We start from the raw sequence: 20,287 nt of genomic DNA, 5'->3' as shown, positions 1-20,287 counted from the left end.
TTCTGACCCCCATGTTGGCCGGTCTGTAATCAATCTCTCACACAGGTCCTCTAATCACGATTCAGAGGAATGGCCCCTAAATGTGGTTCCCCTCCATAACCCAAATAGACAGATTATCTTGCACACAAATCCATCTCTAACTGCGTCCACAGCACTGCCTTCTCAATGGTGACATCCAGCCATCTCACAAAGAGCACATCCCCAGAAGCACAGCCAGGCACTGAAAAGAAATCGCCTTAATTCTAAGGCTGTCTTTATGTGGCAAGTAAAGGTCTCAACTATTTAGGAAATCTAGTCCGTCTTACCAGGAAAAGCTCAACCCACTCTATGCTGATCTCAGCAGAAGCACGTTTGTACTCTTTTTGAGCTGCACACAAACATACTCACCCCACAACTCAGAATGTGAACCCTTATCTCATAAACATACCCCAATGCCATGTATTCCCTCGGTTCTATGTAAACTTTGAGCACTGCATGTAAAAAGCACTTCAAATGCAAGCACTCGGGAATAAGATCAGTGCTATTTTAGCTAAACAAAATACGTCACTGTCGGTCATGATGGTCGAGTTATTGAAAGGTATTAATTATTCATACTGTAGCCTGTACCTTTACATTCAGGTATGTTAAAAGCAGGGTTTTTCTAAAAATAGCCACCAAAGGGATTCCATCAGGATGAACAGGAATGCTCAAATTCCGAGGAAGACAGAACGTATCTTAAAAAAAAAAAAAAACACACAAAAAACCTTACTCCTTGAAGGACGATTTCCAGCCAAAAATACCACAAGGCCTTCAGAGCAAAGCAATGGCTTTACTTCTGGTTCTCCCTCAGTTGACAAAGAATCCCAATCTGGATTTATGGAGGCATCAAACAACACGGGAATGATGACTCAAGGGAGAAGGCTGCTCAGAGGACCCCAAAATGGAGTAGGTGACGTGGGTATCAGGGTTTGCATAAATGGTACCAAATCCACAGAGGAACTTAAATACCCCATCCTTTGCTGCTTCAAATTAAAGAGTTCTCCCCTAAAAGAGGACTAGAAGGGCTAAGCACAGTTTCTTAAGCAGGCTACCCTTTTTTTCTGTTTCTTGTCTACAATCACACCTTGCCGAGACACACACAAGAGCACAGGATGGGCCAATGTATTCTGACTCTAGATGATGTATAGCTTAAAATCAAAGAAGGGTCAGTAGATGGCCTTTCCACAAATCTTTGGTTTGGCTGGACCCTCGTCAGAGCATGCTCCGGCATAGAATTGTGATGCACTGAGACTCTGATGATAGCATGTTGCCTTCAAGGAAGCTCTGGTGCTGGGGCATTTGGATATCTTCAAGTAAGATCTAGCAGATTACACCATCTTGGTACCCTGGAACAAAAGCATCTCAATGTTACTCTCAGTTGAACAGGCATTGGTACTGAACAGACAGTGACTCAAGACTTATTCCCAGACTCTGCAGGTTTGCTTATAAAAACACTTAGCTTTAGAAAGAGGAAGCATTTGTTTGTTGAGCTTATAAACAAGTGCTTACCGGTATTTACATTGGGTCAGCAATGCTATGATCAGATGAGGATAGCTTGGCCCCAAATAAATCCATTTACTGAATAAGCCTCCTCCTCTTCAACAGTATGATTTTTCTTCAATGACCTGACTGTAGACACAGATTCTGTACATATGTTTCTTTAATTGTGGTATGCAGAGCTAGGTAATACTAGTAGGATGAGCTAGGAAACTGCCATGCAGGGGCTTCGGGTTAACTTGTTGAATCTGTTTATGTCTCCCAAGAAAAGCTTGTCATCACGACGACCAACAGGCTTACTGAGAAGTAATCTCTTCAGGAGGAGTAAACACAGTAGGTCATGTTGAGAGGACATTTGGACCCCCAACAACGTACTGCGATTTGGGCTATGCTCTTCATTTGTTAGATTGAAAGCTTGAGTTTGAGCCCAAGGATGATCCAACACCAAAGATTTACCATCTCTACAACAAGCGCAATCAAGTACTGACGTGGGCAAACTGAGGCCACACCACTGCTTTCTGATGGGAGACGTGCTTCTGAGCACAACCACGCCAGAACTTGAGTTAACCGGTCCAAAAAAGAGCCAGTGCTGCTGCTGCTCAAAAACTGTGTGTAAATTTGCCGCTAGAGTGAACATCACTTCCACCTCAGCCAGCCATGTCCAGCGGGACTGCCATACCAGTGGCCCAGTGGCAATTTATAGCTGTCAGACCATCAAAAAAGAAAAAGAGAAAGCAATGAGGTGGGTGCAACAGTGGAGTAAGGGAAGGAACAGCAAGCAGTTGCAGCATTTCACCCCCAATAGTTTGGGTGAGGTGTCTCCCGAGGACACAGTTTGTGAAATGATTCAGCCTTGCCCAGATGATCTGCTCCCTTGCACCACACGTTTCTATCCCACCTAATCGCAAAATCGTGAGTCAGCATGGAGGCACTGAAAGATCCTAGGTGTACCAAACGACCTCTTCTCCAACAAGATCGGTAAATTATCTTATGATTCTCCCCTACTGACTACCCATGCTAATGGGGATGGACATGAAGAGGATCCAACTCTTCATTGTTGGTTCCCTTCTCTATGTACACTACCTCAAAGCCTTTGGGAACCTAACTGATCCATAAATAATTTCCCTATTTCTGCAAAACAATCTCCTTTATATGTAAAGCATTACAATCACTTGCTTGGGGTGGCTGTGTTTCCTGTTACTAAAAAGCAACTTATTTCAAATGTAGTGTTCTTCTCATATATGTACACGTAAAAACAAATCTCTTTCAAAGATCAACTATGTATGTTTTATGAAAATGTCCTTCACAAATAATGCATGTTAGAATAATGCAAGTATCCCTTGACTACTGAATATCTTCATCTTTCTTGTTTAATTTCAACTCATACACATGTGCTTGGAAAGAGCTTTCTTTTTGCGATTCATATACTGCAGCCTAATCTCCCCAAGCTTTATGAGCCCACCTTCTTATACAAGCTATTGGAAAGTTACAAGTAATGAAATAAAAAGGACAGTAACAAAGACATGCTTCAGAGTAGGGACTAACATAAGAGGAAGGAAAGCCACTGAATAAGAGGCAAACAAATGAGAAAGACAAAAATTTCAAGCAATAGTAAGCAATGGGTTGACCAAAAGCCCACTCCTTGTTTATTATTGTACACAAACGGCCTTCGATAACAGACACCGTCTCTGGGTAAGGTTTCAAAATGGAGTAATTTCTGAAAATAATTTCTTTGTAAGGCCATAACTGCCTTTTATATAACTATAAAGTGTCACCCAAAGTGCGACAAGTATAAGACATTGAAATTTCACGAGTAACCAAGCTGAAATTTGTCAGCTATGTATTTATCCCCTCCAAGGTGTATATTTCTAGACTTCCTGAAACTTTATATTTTCAAATTACAGGTGGCTGACAATACATTCCACGTTAATTTGTACAACAGTAACTTCTGGAGACTGAAGATTTTCTCAGAGGCCTGCGTACTCCACATCAGATTGGTGGGGGAGGGGTGAGGGGTGCAAATGCCAATGGTGCATAGTCTTGTTTTCACCTTATGCCTCTTTCATATTGCACGAGACAAACCCTACCAGCGTACCTCACTTTTTCAGGTTCTTTTTCATCCTCGCTTTCTCCATTTGTCACTATGTGCCCATCTTTATTTTCCTCCTTCTTCCCACGTTTTATGTTTTTCTCTTGCGACGGGTGAAAGTCTCATGAAGATATATCAGTGCCAGTCCCAAAAAAAGAATGCTAGTGGGTCCCCCCTTCAACTGTCAGCTCAAATTAAGCACTGTCTTTACATTAGAGTGACTCTGCATCTGAGGCAGGAGGAGGAAGTGCAAGATTCTGGCAGTGAATTTTCTGGGCGAGAGGAATCATCCGATGAGGAAGCCACTCTCAGTGCAGATGAAGGGCCTGGTTTAGAGGAGGACACTGATGTGCCAATAGTACAGCAGCCTGGGGCTGAAAGGCTTCCCAATGGAAGACCTAAACTCTGGGTTGCCCCAAACACGGAGAAGCCAGAGTTACCTGCCTTTACTGGTCTCCTGGGGTGTAGAGTCAATACGGAACCTTTTTGCCTATCAATTTCTTTCAAACTTTATAGACAATGTATTTTTGGAAGAGATTGTCGAGGAAACTAATTCGTATGCTGAGCACTATATGAGGGACAACAGTGCCCGACTTAGGACACACTCTAGAGCTACCCAGTGCATTCCCACAAATCTGGAAGAGATGAAAATGTTCTTGAGTTTGACTTTTTTGATGGGGTCGATAAGGAAGCTGTCACTGTCTTCTTATTGGTCTTCTAGTCCCTTGATGGCAATGGCTATGTTTCCTGCAACCATGACTCGTAATCGGTATTTGCATCTTCTTTGGATGCTGCAGTTTGTTGATAATGCTTTAGCCTTGCCACGAGATCACCCTGATTCTGACCGTCTTTTCAATATTAGGCCTGTCCTTGATCATTCTGTAGATCGGTTTTCAGAGGTCTATCTTCCAGGGAAATAAATAGCTGTGGATGAGTCTTTGGTACTGTTAAAGGGCCATTTCGTTTTTAGGCAGTACAATCCTAGCAAGAGGGCACAGTATGAGATTAAGATGTATATGCTGTTTGAAAGTAGTACAGGATATGTTTATAGTTTCCGGGCCTACACTGGTAGGGATTCCAGTATTGACCCCCCTCGCCCACTTTTGGAGTTAGTGAGAAAATTGTGTAGGAACTTGATAGATGACTGTTTAACAAAGGTCACAATTTGTACCTAGATAACTTCTACACTGGAGTGCAATTGTTCAGCGAATTGTTCAGAGTGGACACTGTTGCTTGTGGCACAATCTGCTCTAACCGTAAAAGGCTATCTAAGGGAGCTTGTGTGTAAAAAACTTGAGGGGACAGTGCAGTGCCTTGTGTAATGATGAGTTGCTAGCTGTGAAATTTGCAGACAGGAGGGATGTCTACGTGCTGATTTCCATCCATGATGAGCGTACTTTCCCTGTGACTGTTTTGGGTCAGGTTGCCGAAGTGCGCAAATCTGCGTGCATTTTAGACTACAATAGGCACATGGGTGATGTAGATAGAGTAGATCAGAGGTTGGAACCTTACACTGCTGTTTGTAAGTCTTACATTTGGTATACAAAGTTGGCTATACATCTGTTCCATTTAGCAACTTTTAATGCGTTTATTGTGTTTAAGGATTGTTCCCCTGAGTCAAAGATGAATTTTTTTGAAATTTCAGGAGTCTGTGATAGAGAGCCTTGATGTGGTAGAACAGGCAAGAGTTCCTAGAGAAGAAGTGGTGGAGGATTTGGCTAGATTGAAAGATCGCCACTTTCCTGATCACATTCCTCCCACGCACAAAAAAGACTTTCCCGCTAAGAAATGTAGAGTCTGTGCCCGATGAGGTATCTGGAGGGAGACTCGTTTGTACTGCCCAGATTGTCCTCCTAAGCAATGTGTGTAAGCAATGTGTGTGACCGGCTGGTTCAGAAATTACCACACCCAAGAGAATTACTAGGAACTACTGTGAGCGTAAACTGCCTGTTCTCTATTGTTTTATATTTCATGTTCACTTTCACGTTTGACATTACTGTCATGTATTTAGTTAGAGCTTTTGTTTGTAGTTTTGTATTTACTTATACAGGGAGTGCAGAGTTATTAGGCAAATGAGTATTTTGACCACATCATCCTCTTTATGCATGTTGTCTTACTCCAAGCTGTATAGGCTCGAAAGCCTACTACCAATTAAGCATATTAGGTGATGTGCATCTCTGTAATGAGAAGGGGTGTGGTCTAATGACATCAACACCCTATATCAGGTGTGCATAATTATTAGGCAACTTCCTTTCCTTTGGCAAAATGGGTCAAAAGAAGGACTTGACAGGCTCAGAAAAGTCAAAAATAGTGAGATATCTTGCAGAGGGATGCAGCACTCTTAAAATTGCAAAGCTTCTGAAGCGTCATCATCGAACAATCAAGCGTTTCATTCAAAATAGTCAACAGGGTCGCAAGAAGCGTGTGGAAAAACCAAGGCGCAAAATAACTGCCCATGAACTGAGAAAAGTCAAGCGTGCAGCTGCCACGATGCCACTTGCCACCAGTTTGGCCATATTTCAGAGCTGCAACATCACTGGAGTGCCCAAAAGCACAAGGTGTGCAATACTCAGAGACATGGCCAAGGTAAGAAAGGCTGAAAGACGACCACCACTGAACAAGACACACAAGCTGAAACGTCAAGACTGGGCCAAGAAATATCTCAAGACTGATTTTTCTAAGGTTTTATGGACTGATGAAATGAGAGTGAGTCTTGATGGGCCAGATGGATGGGCCCGTGGCTGGATTGGTAAAGGGCAGAGAGCTCCAGTCCGACTCAGACGCCAGCAAGGTGGAGGTGGAGTACTGGTTTGGGCTGGTATCATCAAAGATGAGCTTGTGGGGCCTTTTTGGGTTGAGGATGGAGTCAAGCTCAACTCCCAGTCCTACTGCCAGTTCCTGGAAGACACCTTCTTCAAGCAGTAGTACAGGAAGAAGTCTGCATCCTTCAAGAAAAACATGATTCTCATGCAGGACAATGCTCCATCACACGCGTCCAAGTACTCCACAGCGTGGCTGTCAAGAAAGGGTATAAAAGAAGGAAATCTAATGACATGGCCTCCTTGTTCACCTGATCTGAACCCCATTGAGAACCTGTGGTCCATCATCAAATGTGAGATTTACAAGGAGGGAAAACAGTACACCTCTCTGAACAGTGTCTGGGAGGCTGTGGTTGCTGCTGCACGCAATGTTGATGGTGAACAGATCAAAACACTGACAGAATCCATGGATGGCAGGCTTTTGAGTGTCCTTGCAAAGAAAGGTGGCTATATTGGTCACTGATTTGTTTTTGTTTTGTTTTTGAATGTCAGAAATGTATATTTGTGAATGTTGAGATGTTATATTGGTTTCACTGGTAATAATAAATAATTGAAATGGGTATATATTTTTTTTTTTTAAGTTGCCTAATAATTATGCACAGTAATAGTCACCTGCACACACAGATATCCCCCTAACATAGCTAAAACTAAAAACAAACTAAAAACTACTTCCAAAAATATTCAGCTTTGATATTAATGAGTTTTTTGGGTTCATTGAGAACATGGTTGTTGTTCAATAATAAAATTAATCCTCAAAAATACAACTTGCCTAATAATTCTGCACTCCCTGTAATTAGATAGTGTTTTGGCAGTGTGTGTGGAGTGGCGCTTGGTTGGCGGTGTGTTCGTTGAGTGGCGCTTGGCTGGCGGTGTGTGCGTGGAGTGACACTTGGCTGGCAGTGTAAATAGTGACTTGCTGTTGACCACTACAACACACTGCTAGCAAGATGCCAGCCCCCAGACTCCGTCAGCTGGTGTGATTGCTGTGTCAGGCATGTGGGTGTATGAAAGTGATGAGCCCTTGAATGGCGCTGTCTGTTGATATGAGTATTGTAATGTGCTGAGCCCGTGGCTGGCGGCGTGAATGGTCTTGTGCTTGTCAAGTATGAAAGGTGTGTGAATAGACTGTAAAGCGGTTGGTGCCTTAATGTGGCTTTACAGCTCATGAGCTGTGAGTCACTAGTTCAGTTTTTGGGCTTTTCGGTTATTAACAGTGCATTTCATTTTTGTGAAATCTCTTGTTAATAAAATTTGATCTATTGAACCATCACTCACCCTTGTGCCAAATCCAACCAGTATGTGTGGTAAAATAAAAAAAAATGAAAAAACCTGCTCCGCTGTAATCAGGCATCGAAGCACACCCGTGACATGCTAGATGTCTCGGGTAGGACCCCAATGATGAAGCATGCCACCATCTAGGTTGGTAGGAGAGGGGTCTTTATCATAACCTAAGGGCATTTCTTTTCACAATTTGAATGTTTGGAACATCACAGAAGTAAGAGTCTTGGTAGTGTGCTTAATCCTTCTCCAGGGGAAAAGTAACAACTCCAGATAAGTTTGAAAACTAGACACCAGATGGAGTACAGGATGGTGTGGCTCTTGTAGGTCCAAAGAAGTTTCTTGGCCACAATGCACTGTAAACTTTAGAATGTGACTAAAATCACACATTTTTCTTGCATTTATGTACCATATTCTTCCAGAAGCAACAATAAACCAGAAACTTATACCACCCACTGTTCCCCTCGGTCTCCTGATGAAAATGCTACCTCACTTCTGTGGGTGTGCCAAGTGCCCACGACAGGGAAGGGGCCAAAACACAATGTGGACACATCAAAATGATCTATTGCAGAACTAGCAGTTTTTGCTGGCGGGGGGGGGGGGGGGAGGGGGGTGGGGGTTGGAGGATAGGGGTGCACCTGCGTTTTTGGTCCCGGACGTAGAAGTCATCTAGGGAAACCTACCACACTCAGATGTTTTTTTTAAACTAGACACCCAGTGAAGTCCAGGGAGGCGTGGTTTGTGTGAATACCCCAACCTTTTCTTAACCAAACTCCTCTGCAAACCTCAAAATTTGTTTTTACAAAAACACATTTTCCTCACTTTTCTCTGTAGAATCACCAGCACAATTTACACACCACCCAGCGTTCCCCTCAGTCTCCCAAGTAAAACAATACCTCACTTCTGTGGGCCCCCAAAGCAGAGTCAGACTAAAAATGTATTTAAAAAAAACAAATTGTGGTTATCAACTCGCTGTGCTGTTCCCTCATTCTCTACACGTTTTTTGCCCTTCCCTGTTGCAGGCACCTGGGCCTCCAAAACAATGGAGGTATCGTTTTTTAACGGCAGACCGAGGGGAACATTGAGTGGTAGGGAATTTGTGCCAGCGCAGTGATCCTACAAAGGAAAGTGAAGAAAATGTAATATTTTTTTTAGCTAAATTTGAGGTTTGCAAGGGATTTTGTGTAAGAAATTTTTGGGGGATCCACGCAAGCAACACCTCTCTGGACTCCACTGGGTGGATCATTTTCAAACATTTCTGGGTTTGATCTGTTTCCCTAGAAGGCTGCCAAGCCCAGGACCAAAAACGCAGGTGCCCTGCTCTTGCAAGGACCGGTAGTTTTGTAATAGATAATTTTGTTGTGTCCATGTTGTGTTTTGGACCCTTCCCTGTTGTGGGGATTAGGCCTACCCACACAAGTGAGGTAACATTTTTATTGGTCAAGCTGGGAATGCTGGGTGGAAGGAAGTTTGTGGTTCCCCTCAGATTCCAGATTTTTTTTGCATCACCAAAATGTGAGGATAAAGTTTTTGTTTGCCACATTTTGAGATTTGCAAAGGATTCTGGTTAACAGAACCAGTTGAGAGCCCCATAAGTCACCCCATTCTGGATTTCCCTGGGTGTCTAGTTTTCAAAAAATGTGTGGGTGGTTTCCCAAAGTGCCGGTTGAACCAGAGGCCCAAATCCACAGCTAGGCACTTTCCAAAAAACACGTCCGGTTTTAATGTAAAAATTTGATGTGATGTGTCCATGTTGCGTTTTGGGGCATTTCCTTTTGCAGGAACTAGGCCTACCCACACAAGTGAGGTGCCATTTTTATCGGGAGACTTGGGAGAATGCTGGATGGAAGGAAGTTTGTGGCTCTTCTCGGACTCCAGAACTCTGCAGCACTGAAATGTGATGGGAAAGTCTTTTTTTCCCAATTGCTGAAGTTTGCAAAAGGTCTGTAGGTGCCAGAACTTAGTGAGACCCTCTACAGTCATCCCATTCTGGACTTCCCTATGGGACTAGTTTTCAAAAAATGTATAGGTTTGCTAGGTTTCCCTAGGTGCCGGTTGAGCAACAGGCCAAAATCCACAGCTAGGCACTTTGAAAAAACGTGTGCGTTTTCTTTGAGAAAATGTGCTGTGTCCACATTGTGTTTTGGGGCATTTCCAGTTGCGGGCACTAGGCCTATCCACACAAGTGAAGTACCAATTTTATCAGGAGACTTGGGGGAATGTAGGGTGGAAGGAAATTTGTGACTCCCCTGAAATTTCAGAACTTTCCATCACCGAAATGTGAGGAAAAGGTGTTTTTTTTGCAAAAGTTTGAAGTCTGCAAAGGATTCTGGATAACAGAACCTGATGAGGCCCCCACAAATCACTGCATCCTGGATTCCCCTAGGTTCTGGTTTTAAAAAATACACAGGTTTGCTAGGTTTCTGCAAGTGCCGGCTGAGCTAGAAGCCGAATTCCACAGCTAAGCACTTTCCTGTTGCAGGCAATAAGACTACCCACACAAGTGAGGTACCATTTATATCTAGAGACTTGGGGGAACACAGAATAGGAGAAAAAGTGTTATTGCCCCATGTCTTTCTATACATTTTTTTCCTTCCAAATGTAAGACAGTGTGTAGGAAATAAGTCTATTTGAGAAATGCCCTGTAATTCACACGCTAGTATGGGGACCCCCGAATTGAGAGATGTGCAAATAACCACTGTTCTCAACACCTTTATCTGGTGCCAATTTAGGAAATACGAAGGTTTCCTTGATACCTATTTTTCACTCTTTATATTTTACCAAATTAATTGCTGTATGCCCGGTATACAATGAAAACCCATTGCAAGGTGCAGCTCATTTATTGGCTCTGGATACCTAGAGTTAATGGTAAACCTACAAGCCCTATATTTCCCTGCAAACAGACGAGTCAAACAGATGCAACGGTACATTGCTTTAAAAAATCTACAACAGATGGAAAAAGTTATATAAGAAAACGTGGACAGAAATGGCTTTTTTTTTTACCTCAATTTCAATATTTTTTTATTTTAGCTTTTACGTTCTGTAGGAAAGCCTTGAAGGATATACACAAATGACCCCTTGCTGAATTTAGAATTTTGTCTACTTTTCAGAAATGTTTAGCTGTCAGGGATCCAGCATTGGTTTCACACCCATTTCTGTCACCAGCGGGAAGGGTGCTGAAAGCACAGAAAATAGTAAAAACGGGTATGTCCCAGTAAAATGCCAAAATTGTGGTTTTCTGATTCAAGTCTGCCTGTTCCTGAAAGCTGGGAAGATGGTGACTTTAGCACAGCAAACCCTTTGGTGATGCCATTTTCAGGGGAAAAAACACATGTTCTTCTGCAGCAGTTCCCCAACCCCCCCCCAATAATGAAATTTTAGTTGTATTTTGGCTAATTTCTTAGTATCCTCCAGGGGAACCCACAAAGTCTGTGTACCTTTAGAATCCCTAGGATGTTGGAAAAAAAGGACGCAAATTTGGCGCGGATAGCTTATGGGAACACAAAGTTATGAGGGCCTAATTGCGAACTACCTCAAATAGCCCCAAAAAAAGCTCAGCACCCAAGGGGGAAAAGGCCTGGCAGCAAAGGGGTTAATGGAAGGCAGGTAATATGGTCCCTCTCTATTTTGTATTCTATACTGGACTAAGGAAGAGGAGTGGTTCAAAGCCTCATGGGTTATGTAGTATGTTTTACCGCTTTTTCATTGGCTGCTATGTTTGAGTAGTAAAGATTGAGAAGCATAACGCTTGCCTAACTGTCCTTAATAAAATCTTAAATTCTTGTTGCAAAGCTAAAAACTTTGAGAGCTTGGGGGGAGCGAAGGGCTTGCCCGGTCTCCCCCCGGGTGTATCGGGCTGCTGTGGAATGGTCCACGCGCTCGAGGGGGATTGGAGGAGGTTCCTTATGGGGCGGTGTCTAGGACAGGGGTTTAAAAGGCAGGGGCTGGTTGTGGGCGGCCTCTTTGGCCGTTGTCACACCCAGTGGGCGTTTGTCTTCGTGCTAGGAGTTTCTGTGAGGTTTTTTGAGGCAAGTAAGGCGGTCCTTAGATTGTTGGGTGGAGTTAGTTAGTGACGTTGTTGTGGTGCTTTATTGTAATAATGGAGCCTAGTAAAGTAGTACAAGCCCTTAAGGTCCTTCAGGACGAGGGTAGAGAGGATTTAATAAAAGATGGTGTCTTAGAGGAAGCGTGGGTGGGCCTGAGAAGGCCAAAAAGAGTTTCAGCCGAATGTGTTTCGGCGGCGGTTGCGGTGTGTACTTTGCCGCAGAGAGTAGGTAAAAAATTCAAAGCCAAGAGCGCATTAGGCCGGAAAGTCACGCGCTCACCTCAGAGTGCTGGTGAAGTGGTTGAGGAAGTCAGCGGCTCGCGGTTTATCAGCGGGTGCGGCGGCGTGGTGTGAGACGCTTTTCAAGGCAGCAGGGCGTGTATTTAGCGCAGCGCGTTGTTGCCGGGGGCAGAGGGTCTGGCCCAATGAATGCAGTGAGCTTTAACGACCGCATGGGGGCTCAGGCCTTCACGGAGCATGCGCGAGCTGCCAGTGGCAGCAAGCAAGCCCAACCGCCGTTAGAAAAAGGCGGGGAGCTTGCAGCAGTTGGTGGCAAGGAAAGATCCTTAGGAGGCGCGTCCAAGATGGCCACATCCTCCAATGCTGATACTTGGAGCAGGTGTACTTTAGAGAAAAGGCTGTTGGGCGCGACCAGCAAGATGGCTGCGCCCATTCATTTCATTGAAGAAGATGTTGTGATCATATCGGATGAGTAAGAAGAAGTACAGGTGAGTCAGAAAGGAGTTGGGGGTCGGGGCACAGTTAGCAATGGTGGTAATTTTAGGCAAAGGGTGGGTAGGATGGTACAATGGATACTTTGAGTGGTCAGTCCTATGCTTCATAGAGTTCAGGCTTGGGAGGTGGAGAATCAGGCTGGGAGAGCAAGTTGAATTGGTAGATAGGAGTGGGGCAGTGCTTAGAGGTACGGTTTGCGGTGAGACTATTGGTGATGGTTCTGTGGGCAGAGCATATGTTAGTTTAGATTTTAGGCAGGCGGATCAGGTTGAAGGACCCTCTGGGTGTGACACTTCTCATGTTTTGGGCGGACATGGGGAGAGGTCATGTCATCGGCAGCTGGGGCGATTGGCTGGTGAGCAGAGCTTGCCAGTAAAGGTCAGGGCACCTTTGGAACACCGGGCTGAAGGGAGGGTCAAACCCGGAGCGGTTTACCCGACTTCGCAGGAGTTGGCTGGTGTTGTACCTTTGGGCCAGCGAAATGACTCAGAAGATGTGCAGCCATCCACTAGCCGGGGCGCTGGTGGTGGGTTGTATCGTGTTGAAGAAGAGTTCTCAACTATGATGATGATGTTGACGAAGCGGTGTTGTCAATGCAGCGGGGTGATGTAACGAAGTCCGGAGCCATTCCTAGGGTGGTCCAGGGCGATCATTCTTGGGCTCATCGTCGGGAGCTGGTGGCGGGCAACCTGCTGAGAGGTGAGGAAGGGTTATTTGGTTCTTTGGGGTCAAAAGAGGTGAGGGAGGTGATGGGGGTACGCTGCGAAAGGGTGTTCAGAATTTTTGGGGTGGTTTAAATGAACAAACACTGAGTAAGGTGGATGTGTCCATACAGGTGAGTTCAGTCCTGGAGGCGGCTGGTAAGCCTGAGGTGAGTCTTGGAAGTAGTGCGGTGGGCGTTAAAAAGTTAGATTCGGGTGAGGGTGGGGTGATGGCCATAGGTATCAATGCAGGTGGGGAGGGCTCGGGGCACGATTAAATCTAAGAGGCTGCCGTATATGGGAGTGTCAATGCCTTTGGGGGCGCATCTCACTCAGAGTTTGAAGGAGAAGATTTGGAAAGGGGAGTTTGTCGATATTTTCAAATTGCTTCATAGGGAAGTCCAGGCGAAGGAGGGATCGAAGGAGGAGGAATGGGAATTGGCCAGGAGACCTATAGTCCCAACCACGATTGAGAATTGGACGCCGGCTTTTTTGATCTACACCAGTGTTTATTGTGAGAAGCATCAAGATTCCTGTGTGGCTTTGTTGAAATATATGGACATTGTGCGGTGGGCCCAAATGGATTATGGAGGGTTTGGTTGGTTTGTGTATGATGAGGAATTTAGGGCAAGGAAAGCAATGGACCCGAATAAAATGTGGGGTGAAATTGATAATGAGCTATGGATGCAGTGGTTGCGGACTGCAAGGAATGCGCCCACGACGCATACAGCGAGTGGGTTACCAGTTCAGTATAAGCCCTTCCAGGGGCGTCCCACCTAGGTTGGGGTGGGTTTCGGGCATAGTGGACAGTTTCAAGCTAATGGGGTGTGCTGGTCCTTTAACAGTGGACTCTGTAATAGACAACAGTGTAGATTTTGGCATAATTGCTCCAATTGTGGTGGGAGACACCCAGCATACCAATGTTTTGGTGGGCTTTAATGGGCTTGGCATGGGCCATCGTCAAGGGGTATCGACAGAGGTAGAGGGCACGTGCAACAGTTGGCAGGTAAAGGGCCCTACACCTATTAATTTTAATGTGGTTGCTTATTGGTTGCAGTTTTATCCATGTTTTGAGGATGCGAAGCTTCTGTTTAGTGGGTTTTCAGAAGGTTTTAGGTTGTGTTACCAGGGCCAGAGGTTGAGGAGATGGGCTAATAATTTGAAGTCCGCAAGGGAGCATCCGGAGGTGGTGAGGGCTAAGTTGCAAAAGGAAGTGGAATTGGGAAGAATTGTTGGGCCGTTTTCAGAATGGCCATTGCCGAATTTGACTATTTCCCCTTTGGGAGTTGTGCCCAAAAAACAGGTTGGCAAATTTCGTTTGATTCATCACCTGTCATAGCCGGCGGGTGCTTCGGTTAACGACTTCATTGCAGCGGAGGATTCGGTGGTGCATTATGCGTCTGTTGATGAGGCTATTGCGTTGGTACGGAAGTGTGGAAAAGGGGCAGAAATGGCAAAGTCAGACGTTGAGTCAGCTTTCAGGCTGTTGCCGGTTCACCCAGAGGATTTTTCCTTATTGGGCATGCAGTTTGAGGAGGCCATATATGTTGATCGGATGTTGCCCATGGGGTGTACAGTTTCATGTTCTTTGTTCGAGATGTTTAGTTCATTTTTGCAGTGGTGTTTTCAATTTGAGGGTGGTGGCAGATTGGTGACTCACTATCTGGATGATTTGTTCTTTGTTGGACGGGCCAAGTCAGGAGATTGCAGCAGATCTTTGTGGGAATTTGAGAGTTTCATGTCTCTTTTAGGTGTTCCTTTGGCTAGAGATAAGACGGAGGGGCCTTCAACATGTCTAAATTTCTTGGGAATTGAATTGGATTCTGAAAGAATGGAGGTGAGGTTACCTAAGGACAAAGTACAACAGTTGATTTCCATGTTGGATTAGGCTGTGAGGAAACCCAAGCTGGAGTTACATCAGGCCCAATCACTGCTTGGGCATTTGAATTTTGCATGCAAGGTGGGGAAGGTTGGCAGGGCTTTTTGTCATAGGCTGGGCTTCGTTATGCGGGGTGCCTTTTTGCCACATCACCGTCTTCGGGCATGTGTAAAGGAAGATTTGCGGATGTGGATTGGGTTTCTGCGGGACTTTAATGGTGTGACGATGCTGGTGGAGGACGAGGTTTGGTTCTGGCACATTCAGATATTTTCTGATGCGTCGGGTGCTCATGGTTCTGGTTTGTTCTGGGATGGCTATTGGGCAGCAGAGGCCTGGCCAGTGAGTTGGAAACGAGCTAAGTATAGCATTGCGTTTTTGGATTTTTTTCCTTTGGTGGCGGTTTGGGGGTCAGTATTTGGTCAACAGGAATGTAATCTTCAATGTGGATAATCAGACAGTGGTTCATTTGGTTAACTCCCAGAAGGCAAAGGATGAGAAGGTGCTTAGGTTATTGAGGATTTTCTTGCTGAATTGTTTGAAGTTCAATATTCTGTTCAAGGCTCAACATGTGCCTGGCGTTAATAATGACATTGCTGATGTCCTATCTCGTTTTCAGTGGAAGAGATTCCGTGGTCTGGCGCCGGGAATGGACGTACAGAAGACGGTCATACCTGGGGAGTTGTGGGAAATAGGAGAATGAGGATGTTGGAACTAGTGCAGCAGTCTATAGCTCTGTAGACGAGGAGGAGTTATTTTCAGGCCTGGTTGGAGTTTCTGAATTCAGGTGCGGTACGAAGGTCGGGTGGGTTCGATGTGATTTCAAGAAGACAAGATGATGCTGTTCGTTTTGTTATGCAGCAGATTGAGGGTGGTTTAGTGGCAGTCACAATATCGGGGAAGTTGTCTGGGGTTTCCTTTTATGGTAAGTATTTTTGGGGTTATGATCCTGTGGAGGGAGAGATTTGTAGGAGGATTTTGGCAGGTTGGGCCAGGTCAGGTGGTGTGCGGTGGGATCGGAGGTGCCCTATTACGTCTCACCTTTTGAGGGCATTGTTGGGGATTTTGGGAGAGATTTGTTTTTCTGCTTGGGAAGTCCGTTTGTTCTCCCTTTGCATGTCTTAGCTTTTTCATGGGGCCTTTCGCATTTCTGAGCTCTTGGGGGCGAGAGGGAGAGAAGGTATTACACATAAGGATGTTCAGGTAAGAGAAGAAGATATCTGTATCTGGTTGCGTTTTACCAAGGGGGATCAGTTGGGAAGGGGTCAGGAGGTCATATTAAAGGCTAAACACTCGGCTGAATGTCCCATGCGGTGTTGGAGGTCTTTTGCAGCCTTGTTGCCCCAATCTTGCAGGTTAGTATTTGTTTACCAAGATGGTACTCATTTATTAGCCTCGCAGTTATTGGCTGTGTTGAGGATGGCTACCAGGAGGTTGCGTTTGGATCCCAATTGTTATGGTACCCATTCATTTAGAATCTGGCTGCCACAGAAGCACGAAGACAGGGTAAATCGGATCAGGCGATTAAGGATTTTGGTAGGTGGAGATCGCAATGTTTTCAGTGATACGTGCAGTCGTTTAAGTAGCAGGATGCTTGTTAATTGGGGGATTTGAGCTTGGTGCATCTTGCCTCTTTCCGCTATTGTTACCTGTCCCTACTTCCCCACCCTTCCCTCCTTTTTATTTTACTATTCCATTTGAGCTTTCTATGGCGTTTGCTGCATGGTTTTGCAATGCATTTTACTTAACATATGTTTTCTTATAGGTTGCGTCGGGGGCCCCGACAGAGCTTGTGCTGTGTGGATTGTGGGACGCTCATTTGTTCGCTGGGCGGAGAAGCAAGCTTCATCGCGTCATTTTGGGCGGCAATTGGGACTAGATGGGGCAAGGATAAAACTCAGTTGGGTAGGAAAGAGTGGTATGAGATGGGGTGAGTTACTTTACGTATTGGCAAAAAAGGATGGAACAAGTGGTTTGCCCAGATTTATTGGTCATACATTTAGGGGAGAATGACCTGGTTGCACTGTCAGGTATTGGTTTGTTGAAGGCAATGAAGTTAGATTTGTGCAGGATCAAGGAACGTTGGGCAGGTACTCATATTGTTTGGACAAGCCTGGTGCCGAGAAGGGTGTGGAGGGGAGCCAATTCTTTAAGGGGGATAGAGAAGGAGCGCAGGAAAATTAATCGGGAGATGAGGAGTTTTTGCAAGATTCAAGGTTTTTCGGTTCTTACGCACAAGAATATAGTGGCTTCTGACACACAGCTATTTAGGCAGGATGGGGTGCACTTATCCTTTTTGGGGAATGAACACTATTTGTTGGAACTTTGGCTGTTGATTGCTGAATTGATGGGAGAAAGATTGTGGGACAGGTAGATTAGGTTGGGTGGGGCAGGAAAACGCCTGCTCGGGTTTTCTTGTGTGGCCTTTCGGGGGGGAAGGGGTCGATAAGAAAAGATGAGAGGGCAGGGAGTTTTCACAGGCAAGGATAACTGGAGAAGGTCGACAGCAGGACAGATGTGTTAATGGGTTGGTCGGGTCAAGGTTGGGGTAGGGGTAGTGCGGAGGGGTCAGTTTAGGGGGAGGGGTAAGGTGATGAATTTGTATTAGTGAGGTTTGGGTAGTTTTGTGAGGCTTTTATGCCAAGGTTGTATTTTATTGCCAGACCTGTTCTATTAAAGCGGCCTTTTATCTCTTTCAAATGAGTGTCGTGGTCCTTTCACTGTTTCAGCCCGATGGGAGCTTGGGGGGAGCGAAGGGCTTGCCCGGTCTCCCCCCGGACTTATCGGGCTATCGGGCTGCTGTGGAATGGTCCACGCGATCGAGGGGGATTGGAGGAGGTTCCGGATGGGGCGGTGTCTAGGGCAGGTGGTCCTTTCACTGTTTCAGCCCGATTCTTTCGATTGTCTGCTGCGTGATCTCAGGAATGTAACCCAAAAAACTGTTTCGAGCTCAAACAGATTAAACGTTACTAAAATCGCAGCAACGTGTGTTGCTGCGCCCTGCAAAGTCATTTGCAAAGGCTGACTGGTAGCCTTTTAGTTGCTTATTACTTTATTTGTGCTTTAAACTAGTACTTCTGAAGTGGAACTTTTGCCCAAACAGTATTAGTAACGTAAACATTGGAAAATAATGAAATGCGCTGCATAATTTGATTTTTCTTGCAGCATAATTTAGTTATTCCCTGGCGCATGGTTCCAGCGGCTCTGGTTTAAGGATTTTATAAAGTCAGCCCTCAATACACCTGCCTTTTGACATAAAGTTACCACCCATCGCCCTGGCCCTCCCACACAACCCCTCACCTGAGTATATGAGTGCTGCTCCTCCCCCTCCATTACGACGTTGGAAATGTTCCTTCTGCAGCTGTTTGAATCACCTGCTCCAAGAGCGCAAAGTATTCTTAGAGAACTTGTACGATGCTCGAACACACAGGCGCTCTGAAGGGGTGGGACGTGAAGTCTTGGTCTTCCAGTTGCAGAGTACAAACAAGAAGAAAATGAGCAACAATTAATGTTCAACCTTTATCAACAAATACAAAACAAAAACTTATAGAAATGGATTCAAAGATAATATTTATTAAATCTGTATGTACAAAAAGAAAAACCAAAATGTCTTCACTCTTATAAATATACACGTACAAAACAGGGAGGTTAAGCAAATAAAAGCCTGACCCATACATGAATATTCCATAAACAATTAAATACAATGAAAACAAGTATACAGATATAACACAACAATGACTCACAGAAACCAAGTGCCACAGAAGACAAGACAGCACAAAGGTGATCGCACAACAATAAACATATACAGCTTTTAAAACTCACAAAGATATTTGATTACAGTTAAATATAAACATTTCCTCTTTCGGCAATAGCCGTAAAGCAACTCAAAATGACAATCCTATTGTTTAAATAACAATTCTCGCTCAGTCTTGTCTGATAATAACCAAATCATAGGTTCTCTGCACCAACAGAAGTAGGAACCAAGCCTACGTGCTTTTCGGCGGTAGTCCTCTAATTTGGGAGGCCGCCTTCATCAGGGCAGTTCCTTAAGTGTTTTATAATACAAAAAACTGCAGGCTTCGTCAGTTTTGTAATCCTTCCCAATAATTAATAGCCTGATAAGAAGATACAACAAAACATTAGTTCAATAACTATACACTCTTGAGATACGGTGAAACACCATTGCCAACAACCGAGTAGCCACTCTTAATTTTATTTTTATTTTTGGTAAAAGTGCAACTTAAAAATAGAAGTACAAATTAAAAAAAGAAGGAAAGGTGTGCTCTAAAAGATAATGTGCTCCAATAAAAAAGTATAAAACATGCAACCCAAAAGTGACAGAGAAGTGCCAGCATACACTTCACTAAAAATATTTACCTGCAACCAAGGCCAAGATATAGGTTAAATCCAAAAAAGGATGAGAAACATCAGCTTTCTAATTCCAATGCAGGTTCACAGATACTCCTTACAGAAAGAGAAAGAAAAAAGATCCTTAAGAATACCGGTCACCATTATAAAAAGTTCAAAAAACTCAGTCCAAACGTCACTTTATAATACAAAGTATATATAATAATACTAAATACTCATACCGATGCGAGCATTAACTTTTCACTTCACCAGAGATGAAACATTTTACGATTGGGTTTATACCAGGGCATCCTCTCCAGAGGTTATATCGGTCAAAGGTCTTCCATCGACGAAAAAAAGAGCGAAAAAAAGACCCCGAGGTGCTCAATTCAAGATTTTTTTTATCATAATGCAGAGAGAAAGAAGCGGTCTAAAACATCAAGTGTATCGAGATCTATACAATATTTTCTATCTTAGCATACCACAATGTGGCTATTTCATAATACCACATCAAGAAAATCGGTTCGAGTTATTGACTGACACAGCTTTTAAACATAAAGCACTTACTGAAAAAGAACCACCCTTCTACTGTTAAGCCGTTTCGATAGAGACCCCCATGCTCAAGAAACCCTTCGAACGATTTCAAATAAAAATGATCCTTGTCAACTAGCATAACGATCGCTCCCTCTCCTCAAAAGCACATTACCTTATCAATATACAGAAATCCTCTCCTCCAAGGCTGATAGCGACAATACCAAACTTGTTTGGTAGATGTCCTTCCATTTTTAAAGGCAGGAGTCACGTCCCAATTGACAGCAAAGCACTGCGAGATAATGCGAGTTGTCGCGAGATCTCGCTACACAGAAGGAAGAAAAAAGAAAA

At 44.3% G+C, this 20,287-nt stretch overlaps 1 protein-coding gene across 3 annotated transcripts in view; it reads right to left on the bottom strand.

The window, feature by feature from the left end:
- LOC138301098 (centromere protein S-like) overlaps positions 1–20,287 on the bottom strand; it is a 148,270-nt gene that overhangs the window by 34,296 nt on the left and 93,687 nt on the right. Inside the window, exons 2-3 of one of the 3 annotated variants that reach the window (XM_069241204.1) lie at positions 19,436–19,522; positions 18,359–18,521 (exon numbers count right to left, since the gene is read on the bottom strand). The exons of 1 other annotated variant lie outside the window; for it this stretch is intronic. In XM_069241204.1, the coding sequence (XP_069097305.1) occupies positions 18,359–18,391 (33 nt within the window). In that variant the 5' untranslated portion in view covers positions 18,392–18,521; positions 19,436–19,522. The remainder of the gene's footprint in view (positions 1–18,358; positions 18,522–19,435; positions 19,523–20,287) is intronic. One more of the 3 variants, XM_069241203.1, reaches the window with a different exon arrangement.

This window comes from Pleurodeles waltl, chromosome 6, assembly GCF_031143425.1.
Source record: "Pleurodeles waltl isolate 20211129_DDA chromosome 6, aPleWal1.hap1.20221129, whole genome shotgun sequence".
NCBI classification, from domain to species: domain Eukaryota; kingdom Metazoa; phylum Chordata; class Amphibia; order Caudata; family Salamandridae; genus Pleurodeles; species Pleurodeles waltl.
Note: the sequence above shows the minus strand (reverse complement) of the source record. Positions and strands in the feature narration are given on the sequence as shown.